Here is a 10,888-nt window from a genome sequence, read left to right on the forward strand (position 1 = left end):
AGGCTACAGTAGGTTGTATCTCTCTAGGTCATGCCAGTAGGCTACAGTAAGTTGTAACTCTCTAGGTCATGCCAGTAGGTTACAGTAAGTTGTAACTCTCTAGGTCATGCCAGTAGGTTACAGTAGGTTGTAACTCTCTAGGTCATGCCAGTAGGTTACAGTAGGTTGTAACTCTCTAGGTCATGCCAGTAGGTTGTATCTCTCTAGGTCATGCCAGTAGGTTACAGTAGGTTGTATCTCTGTAGGTCATGCCAGTAGGCTACAGTAGGTGGTATCTCTCTAGGTCATGCCAGTAGGCTACAGTAGGTTGTATCTCTCTAGGTCATGCCAGTAGGTTACAGTAGGTTGTATCTCTCTAGGTCATGCCAGTAGGTTGTATCTCTCTAGGTCATGCCAGTAGGATACAGTAGGTTGTAACTCTCTAGGTCATGCCAGTAGGTTACAGTAGGTTGTATCTCTCTAGGTCATGCCAGTAGGTTACAGTAGGTTGTAACTCTCTAGGTCATGCCAGTAGGTTGTATCTCTCTAGGTCATGCCAGTAGGTTACAGTAGGTTGTAACTCTCTAGGTCATGCCAGTAGGTTACAGTAGGTTGTATCTCTCTAGGTCATGCCAGTAGGTTGTAACTCTCTAGGTCATGCCAGTAGGCTCCAGTAGGTTGTATCTCTCTAGGTCATGCCAGTAGGCTACAGTAGGTTGTATCTCTCTAGGTCATGCCAGTAGGTTACAGTAGGTTGTAACTCTCTAGGTCATGCCAGTAGGTTACAGTAGGTTGTATCTCTCTAGGTCATGCCAGTAGGTTACAGTAGGTTGTATCTCTCTAGGTCATGCCAGTAGGTTACAGTAGGTTGTACCTCTCTAGGTCATGCCAGTAGGTTGTAACTCTCTAGGTCATGCCAGTAGGCTCCAGTAGGTTGGGTCTCTCTAGGTCATGCCAGTAGGCTACAGTATGTTGTAACTCTCTAGGTCATGCCAGTAGGTTACAGTAGGTTGTACCTCTCTAGGTCATGCCAGTAGGCTACAGTAGGTTGTATCTCTCTAGGTCATGCCAGTAGGTTACAGTAGGTTGTACCTCTCTAGGTCATGCCAGTAGGTTACAGTTGGTTGTATCCAAGTGGAAACAATTATCAACCCAATGTGGAAAGTGTTGAATTTGGTCAACAACAAAATGAATGGCTTATTTGCTACGTGAGGTTTACTTGATCTAACAGAAGTTTCGTAATGATTAAGTTGTTATGTGGACACGTGACATACCGACAACTTTGATAAAAACACTATAGGAGTTGTCTTCAGATCGCTATGCATATTCATGCTAGTAGCTTAGCATCTCTCTCCATTGAATACAGGCGGTTGACGTCAACAACCCTCATAGAATATAAACAATAGATTACAATAATAAGATGTATCCACCAATCCAAAGACAGGATAGGTGGGAGATAGACAACCCACAGTGCAGCTTTGTGGACAACGACTCCCCTTGTCAGGACGGAGAGACATCTTGTCAGTATATCCATAATGTTTGGTGTAGCCAACCCAACTCTCACATGGCTCTATTGGGGGTCACGGTGTGTAGTAAAACATCACTACATTAAAAACACTACATGCCGTGGCCCCCCAGTCTGCGGTCAGCAGATAGACCCTCCTCAAATATATATGTTAAGTCACTTTTTGGAAACGGAACGGAGAAAACAAGGGGTAGCTTGTCTCTACGTCGTCTGATTCTAGACATATCAGTCATCATCCCAGGGCCCTCCGTTGAAGAGGTATTGACGAGCCAACTCCGAATATCCAAAGTTAAAAACTAATTGAAGGCGGTACTTACTGGTGTTAATCAGATCTCCTATCTCCTCCTCTTCATCTTCATCTTCATCTTTCAATGTGACAGTAATCTCTCCTTCTTCACTCCAAAAACTGCATCTTCCTCCTCCTTCACTCTTAACACGTCTTCCTCTTCTTTCACTGTAATGTCTTTCTCTTCTTCTTTCACGGTAACAGCCTCACCCTCTACTTGGTTTTGTATTGAAACAGCCTCCTCTTCCTCCTCCTCTTTGACGAGAGCTTCTTTCTCCGTCCAGCAGACCTCATCTTCTTTAGCAGGAGGAGAGTAGCTTAGTGAACGCATGGTCGGAGATGTTAGCTAGCTAGGCTAATGCTAACTTAACCAGCCCGCTAGCTGACTAATAACAACAACACCGTAAATATGAAATTAAATCGGATAACTAACTAGACGACAGAAGTGGGTTTAAAACACAGTGGCTAATATACACTAAAGCATCTAAAGAGCTTTATTGTTCGGCTATTTTGTCTAGCAAGCTACCGTGGTGTCTGACTAACTGTTGTTGCTGTTGAAAGAAGCGTTCCGTCCACTACATTATACGTCACACCAACAGCATTACCTTAAATTCCCACACCGCCATCTGCTGACTGGAGTGGGTAACGCAGTTGAGTAAAATGATTATTTTATTGTCAGACAAAAAGTTAAAGTGTAGGAAGCATGAGTTTTTACTCGCCAGTGTAACAACACAGTGTGGTTAAAGACTTAGTAGCCTAGTTGTAGTCACGATATGGTTACCTATAAGTACAAACAGCTATGTTTTTGCATTATTACAAATTGATTAACTTATTTCGGGAAATCTTCTAAACTACCCACAATGCACTATTTCCCAACGTCATATGTATTATCAACTCTATGCTACCGAGTTTGTATGCCAGTGTAACGGTGTAATGAAGTTACATTTAAAAAAAAATGTATTTAACCTTTATTTAAACAGGCAAGCCAGCTAAGGACAAATTCTTATTTACAATGACGGCCAAACCCCTGCCAAACCCTAACCCATGTTTCCTGAAGCACCTCCCACAAATTGGATTGGATTGATGGGCACTTCTTACGTATCATACGGTCAAGCTGCCCCCACAACAGCTCAATAGGGTTGAGATCCGGTGACTGTGCTGACCACTCCATTATAGACAGAATACCAGCTGAATGCTTCTTCCCTAAATGGAGCTGTGCTTTGGGTCATTGTCCTGGTGTAGGAGGAAGTTGGCTCCAATTAAGCGCTGTCCACAGGGTATGGCATGGCTTTGCAAAATGGAGTGATAGCCTTCCTTCTTCAAGATCCCTTTTACCCTGTACAAATCTCCCACTTTACCACCACCAAAGCACCCCAGACCATCACATTGCCTCCACCATGCTTGACAGAAGGCGTCAAGCACTCCTCCAGCATCTTTTCATTTTTTCTGGAACTCACGAATGTTCTTGTTTGTGATCCGAACACCTCAAACTTAGATTCGTCTGTCCATAACACTTTTTTCCAATCTTCCTCTGCCCAATGTCTGTGTTAGTTTGCCCATCTTAATCTTGAGCTTTTTTTAAAACAGTCTGAGATATGGATTTTTCTTTGCAACTCTGCCTAGAAGGCCAACATCCCGGAGTCGCCTCTTCACTGTTGACGTTTAGACTGGTGTTTTGCGGGTACAATTTGATAAAGCACCTAGTTGAAAACTTCTGAGGCGTCTGTTTCTCAAATTAGACACTAATGTACTTGTCCTCTTGCTCAGTTGTGCACTGGGGCCTCCTTCCATTCTGGTTAGGCCAGTTTGCGCTGTTCTGTGTAGGGAGTAGTACACAGCATTGTACGAGATCTTCAGTTTCTTGGCAATTTTTCGCATGGAATAGCCTTCATTTCTCAGAAATAGAATAGACTAACAATTTTCAGAAGAAAATGATTTGGTTCTGGCCATTTTGAGCCTGTAATCGAACTCACAAATGCTGATGCTCCAGATACTCAACTAGCTTAAATAAGGACAGTTTTATTGCTTCTTTAATCAGCACAACAGTTTTCAGCTGTGCTAACATAATTGCAAAAGGGTTTTCTAATGATCAATTAGTCTTTTAAAATGATAAACTTGGATTAGCTAACACAACGTGGCATTGGAACACAGGAGTGATGGTCGCTGATAATGGGCCTCTGTACGCCTATGTAGATATTCCATAAACAATCAGCTGTTTCCAGCTACAATAGTCATTTACAACATTAACAATGTCTACACTGTATTTCAGATCAATTTGATGTTATTTTAATGGACAAAAAAAGTGTTTTTCTTTCAAAAACAAGAACATTTCTAAGTGACCCCAAACTTTTGTTACACCATGTAGGAGCAGTATAGACCTAGTCTGTTCATTATATACATCTACATGATGTATTGTTACACCATGTAGGAGCAGTATAGACCTAGTCTGTTCATTATATACATCTACATGATGTATTGTTACACCATGTAGGAGCAGTATAGACCTAGTCTGTTCATTATATACATCTACATGATGTATTGTTACACCATGTAGGAGCAGTATAGACCTTGTCTGTTCATTATATACATCTACATGATCTATTGTTACACCATGTAGGAGCAGTATAGACCTAGTCTGTTCATTATATACATGTACATGATGTATTGTTACACCGTGTAGGAGCAGTATAGACCTAGTCTGTTCATTATATACATCTACACGATGTATTGTTACACCGTGTAGGAGCAGTATAGACCTAGTCTGTTCATTATATACATCTACACGATGTATTGTTACACCATGTAGGAGCAGTATAGACCTAGTCTGTTCATTATATACATCTACGTGATGTATTGTTACACCATGTAGGAGCAGTATAGACCTAGTCTGTTCATTATATACATCTACGTGATGTATTGTTACACCATGTAGGAGCAGTATAGACCTAGACTGTTCATTATATACATCTACATGATGTATTGTTACACCATGTAGGAGCAGTATACACCTAGTCTGTTCATTATATACATCTACATGATGTATTGTTACACCATGTAGGAGCAGTATAGACCTAGTCTGTTCATTATATACATCTACATGATGTTTTGCTACACCATTTAGGAGCAGTATAGACCTAGTCTGTTCATTATATACATCTACATGATGTATTGTTACACCATGTAGGAGCAGTATAGACCTAGTCTGTTCATTATATACATCTACATGATGTTTTGTTACACCATTTAGGAGCAGTATAGACCTAGTCTGTTCATTATATACATCTACATGATGTATTGTTACACCATGTAGGAGCAGTATAGACCTAGTCTGTTCATTATATACATCTACATGATGTATTGTTACACCATGTAGGAGCAGTATAGACCTAGTCTGTTCATTATATACATCTACATTATGTATTGTTACACCATGTAGGAGCAGTATAGACCTAGTCTGTTCATTATATACATCCACATGATATATTGTTACACCATGTAGGAGCAGTATAGACCTAGTCTGTTCATTATATACATCTACATGATGTATTGTTACACCATGTAGGAGCAGTATAGACCTAGAATGTTAATTATATACATCTACATGATGTATTGTTACATCATGTAGCAGCAGTATGGAGGTCAGTGGGGGACAAAATTGTTGACACCCTTGATAAAGATGAGATAAACGACTCTATTAAATAAATAATTAAAATACTGAGCTATATTGTATGTAAAAAATAAAGAAATTATATTATTTTATACTAATAGAATTGCTCAGAGAAAGAGATTTAGTTTAACATGTAATTCTCAAAAGGCTGGGGTCTGAATTATTGCCTCCCATGTTTTCAATACTCCAGCACCCTCCCCTTGGGAGAATAACGACACTGAAATGTTTTATGAGATTAGAGAACACATTGGGTGGTATCTTAGACCATTCCTCCATACAGAATCTCTCCAGGTCCTTGATTTATTTAGTCTGTCTTATGGACTGCCCTGTTCAATTCAAACCACAGGTTTTCAATGGAGTTCAAGTCCGAAGACTGAGATGGCCATTGAAAATGTTGATTTTGTGCCCAATTAACCATTTCTTTGTGGATGTTGATGTGTCTTGCTGGAAGATCCTCTTATGGCCAAGTTTCAGCCTCCTAGCAGAGAGGTAACCAGGTTTTGGGCTAAAATATCCTGGTAGTGGGTACAGTTTATTTATTTATTTCATACAGTAATTTTTGCTCATCATTATCAAGGGTATCAATAACTAGGTGCTTATTTTGATATCTAGTTATTTGACTGAATCAGAAATACAGATGTGGAGTAGATGTAGAGTTTGTTTAAAATTCTCATAAAAAAATCTGAACTAATCAAACAACACTTGTTGCTCTTTATACGTGTTGATATAATATTCATTTTTAATGGAGAGGAAAAAAACGTTTCCCTAAACTGCTTTATAATATTATAATTCAATGAAGAATAAAAATAGTTTTCCCTCCTCAACTGCGTTTCCTCCCTCCAGACAGCAGATGGCGATATGTGTCTTTCAGGCGATGTTTCTAGTGTGACGTATAATCTAGTGGACGGAACTCTTCAACAACTGCAGCCACCTCGGTAGCTCGCTGGCTGACAAAGTCGGAACATTCAAGTTCTTTAGACAATTTCGTGGTTTAATCGCCACTGTGATTTAAACATAGTACTCCATTTTATGTAATATTTACGTTGTAAGTCAACTAGCTGTCTGGTCAAGTTAGCACTAGTCTAGTCGCTAATGCTAACTAGCTATTATCTCCGACCATGAGTTCACTAAGCTACTCTCCTCCTGTTAAAGAAGAGGATGTCTGTTGGACGGAGAAAGAAGCTCTCGTCAAAGAGGAGGAGGAAGAGGAGGCTGTTTCAATACAAAAACAAGTAGAGGGTGAGGCTGTTACAGTGAAAGAAGAAGAGAAAGACGTTTCAGAGAAAGAAGAGGAAGACGCCTTCAGAGTGAAAGAGGAGGGGGATGCAGTTTTTGTAGTGGAGGATGAAGAGGGGGAGATTACTGTCACATTAGAGGAGGACGAAGAAGAGAAGACTGGAGAACTGATTAACACCAGTAAATACAGTGAGTACTATCTAATAAAACAGGGACATTGATCTGATTAACACCAGTAAATACAGTGAGTACTATCTTATAAAACAGGGACATTGATCTGATTAACACTAGTAAATACAGTGAGTACTATCTAATAAAACAGGGACATTGATCTGATTAACACCAGTAAATACAGTGAGTACTATCTTATAAAACAGGGACATTGATCTGATTAACACCAGTAAATACAGTGAGTACTATCATATAAAACAGGGACATTGATCTGATTAACACCAGTAAATACAGTGAGTACTATCTAATAAAACAGGGACATTGATCTGATTAACACCAGTAAATACAGTGAGTACTATCTAATAAAACAGGGACATTGATCTGATTAACACCAGTAAATACAGTGAGTACTATCTAATAAAACAGGGACATTGATCTGATTAACACCAGTAAATACAGTGAGTACTATCTAATAAAACAGGGACATTGATCTGATTAACACCAGTAAATACAGTGAGTACTATCTAATAAAACAGGGACATTGATCTGATTAACACCAGTAAATACAGTGAGTACTATCTAATAAAACAGGAACATTGATCTGATTAACACCAGTAAATACAGTGAGTACTATCTAATAAAACAGGGACATTGATCTGATTAACACCAGTAAATACAGTGAGTACTATCTAATAAAACAGGGGCATTGATCTGATTAACACCAGTAAATACAGTGAGTACTATCTAATAAAACAGGGACATTGATCTGATTAACACCAGTAAATACAGTGAGTACTATCTAATAAAACAGGGACATTGATCTTTTATTATTATTTTTTTTTAAATCACCTTTATTTAACCAGGTAGGCAAGTTGAGAACAAGTTCTCATTTACAATTGCGACCTGGCCAAGATAAAGCAAAGCAGTTCGACAACATACAACAACACAGAGTTACACATGGAGTAAAACAAACATACAGTCAATGATGCAGTAAAAAAAATAAGTCTATATACAATGTGAGCAAATGAGGTGAGATAAGGGAGGTAAAGGCAAAAAGGCCATGGTGGCAAAGTAAATACAATATAGCAAGTAAAACACTGGAATGGTAGATATGCAGTGGAAGAAAGTGCAAAGTAGAAATAGAAATAATGGGGTGCAAAGGAGCAAAATAAATAAATAAATACAGTAGGTGAAGAGGTAGTTGTTTGGGCTAAATTATAGATGGGCTATGTACAGGTGCAGTGATCTGTGAGCTGCTCTAACAGCTGGTGCTTAAAGCTAGTGAGGGAGATAAGTGTTTCCAGTTTTAGATATTTTTGTAGTTCGTTCCAGTCACTGGCAGCAGAGAACTGAAAGAAGAGGCGGCCGAAGGGGGAATTGGCTTTGGGGGTGACCAGAGATATACCTGCTGGAGCGCGTGCTACAGGTGGGTGCTGCTATGGTGACCAGTGAGCTGAGATAAGGGGGGACTTTACCTAGCAGGGTCTTGTAGATGACCTGGAGCCAGTGGGTTTAGCGACGAGTATGAAGCGAGGGCCAGCCAACGAGAGCGTACAGGTCGCAGTGGTGGGTAGTATATGGGGCTTTGGTGACAAATCGGATGGCACTGTGACAGACTGCATCCAATGTATTGAGTAGGGTATTGGAGGCTATTTTGTAAATGACATCGCCGAAGTCGAGGATCGGTAGGATGGCCAGTTTTATGAGGGTATGTTTGGCAGCATGAGTGAAGGATGCTATGTTGCGAAATAGGAAGCCAATTCTAGATTTAACTTTGGATTGGAGATGCTTAATGTGAGTCTGGAAGGAGAGTTTACAGTCTAACCAGACACCTAGGTATTTATAGTTGTCCACATATTCTAAGTCAGAACCATCCAGAGTAGTGATGCTGGACAGGCGGGCAGGTGCAGGCAGCGATCAGTTGAAGAGCATGCATTTAGTTTTACTTGTATTTAAGAGCAGTTGGTGGCCACGGAAGGAGAGTTGTATGGCATTGAAGCTTGTCTGGAGGGTTGTTAACAAAGTGTACAAAGAAGGGCCAGAAATATACAGAATGGTGTCGTCTGCGTAGAGGTGGATCAGAGACTCACCAGCAGCAAGAGCAACATCATTGATGTATACAGAGAAGAGAGTCGGCCCAAGAATTGAAACCTGTGGCACCCCCATAGAAACTGCCAGAGGTCCGGACAACAGGCCCTCCGATTTGACACACTGAACTCTATCAGAGAAGTAGTTGTTGAACCAGGCGAGGCAATCATTTGAGAAACCAATGCTGTTCAGTCTGCCAATAAGAATGTGGTAACTGACAGAGTCGAAAGCCTTGGCCAGGTCAATGAATACGGCTGCACAGTAATGTTTCTTATCGATGGCGGTTAAGATATCGTTTAGGACCTTGAGCGTGGCTGAGGTGCACTTGCTGTTTGAGGTGAAGAAACATTTGTTTTTGTTGTACAACATCATGGCTGTTGGCATCACCTTTTACAGTGGATTTTCGCTGTTGTGGGCCATTAACCATCTGTATGACTTTGTTGTTCACACAGGAGAGAGACGGGACTATCGTGGGTCCTCTGGGGAGCCTCAACAACCTCATGATGCTGACAAGGCAGAGAAGAATCTCTCCACATTAGAACACCTCAAGAAACGCCAGCGGAGAACCACAGGGAAAAGATCTCACCGCTGCTTTGACTGTGGGAAAAGATGCACCTCATCAGGCATTATATCACACCGGAGAATTCACACAAGGGATAATTCTCACTGCTGCTCTGATTGTGGGAAATTTTTTAAATCTTCATCAGAACTCAAAATACACCTGAGAAATCACACAAAAGAGAAACCTTACTTCTGCTCTGACTGTGGGAAGAGTTTTCCTCTGTCAACCAGCCTGATATCACACCAGAGAACACACACAGGAGAGAAACCTTATAGCTGTGATCAATGTGGGAAGAGTTTTTATAAATCTAGGAATGTTATTATACACCAGAGAACACACACAAGAGAGAGAACTTACAGTTGTGATCAATGTGGGAGGAGTTTTCCTATTTTAATCGCTCTGATATCACACCAGAGAACACACACAGGAGAGAAACCTTTTGGCTGTAATCAATGTGGGAAGAGTTTTACTCTGCTAAGCAGCCTGATATACCACCAGAAAACACACACGGTAGAGAAACCTTATAGCTGTGCTCAATGTGGGAAGAGTTTTACTTGTTCTAGCATGCTGACTAGACACCATAGAACACACACAGGAGAGAAACCTTATAGCTGCAATCAATGTGGGAAGAGATACTCTCAAAAACGTTCTCTGATTAAACATCAGAAAATACATGAAGGAGTTGTTCCATGATATCAATGAATTAATGTCACAATGTAGAATGTTTTAACATTGTAGTAGGAGTATTTTAATAATGTCACAATGTAGAACCCTAAACGTTTGTCCCCTGTTCTATTGATTTCAACATGATATGGATATTAGCCTCAGGGGGAAAATCCAGGCTCTGAATTGAAAGAGTTACTATTTATGAGATTTAACAAAAAAGAGTTGTGTTACACTTACCACGTTGGTGACCCACTTGAATCAAAATGCAACACTTCAAAATGTAGCTAGCAGCTTTCTACAAGTTGTCCTCTGACCAGGGATGTACACATTACTCCCAGATTCCATGTGGTTTTTCAGCTGTTCGTTTTAACAGGATGTGCAACCTCATGTCCCTCCTCTTGCATAATTGATTTCAACATGATATCGATGAGTGATGACAAATACGTTCCTTTGTTTAGCGACCCCTAAATTTAAATGCATCACTCCAAAATGTAGCTGACTGTCTTCTGCAGGTTGTCCTCTAATGAGGTAAAATATATCTCCATTTCCATGTGTTTATTTTATTTGTGTTAGTTTCAACAGCACGTACAACCTGATTTCCCCCCCTAATCGATATCAGTGATTTATTGCTACTTGTCAAAACAACAGCGTTTCTGGTGCAGTTTATAAGGTGCTTGTTTTAAAAATTACAAGTAATATGATTATTGT

General features: G+C 40.2%; 1 protein-coding gene across 1 annotated transcript; it reads left to right on the forward strand.

The window, feature by feature from the left end:
• Nucleotides 1-6,374: 6,374 nt before the first annotated feature.
• Nucleotides 6,375-10,260, forward strand: LOC145875706 (uncharacterized). Its single transcript, XM_082971534.1, has 2 exons — nucleotides 6,375-6,882; nucleotides 9,405-10,260. The coding sequence occupies exons 1-2, from the start codon at nucleotides 6,576-6,578 to the stop codon at nucleotides 10,205-10,207; spliced, it is 1,110 nt and encodes a 369-aa protein (XP_082827660.1). The 5' UTR covers nucleotides 6,375-6,575; the 3' UTR covers nucleotides 10,208-10,260.
• The last annotated feature ends 628 nt before the right edge of the window (nucleotides 10,261-10,888 follow it).

Source organism: Salmo salar, unplaced genomic scaffold, assembly GCF_965601325.2.
Source record: "Salmo salar unplaced genomic scaffold, fSalSal1 ptg000321l, whole genome shotgun sequence".
Taxonomy (NCBI): Eukaryota; Metazoa; Chordata; class Actinopteri; order Salmoniformes; family Salmonidae; genus Salmo; species Salmo salar.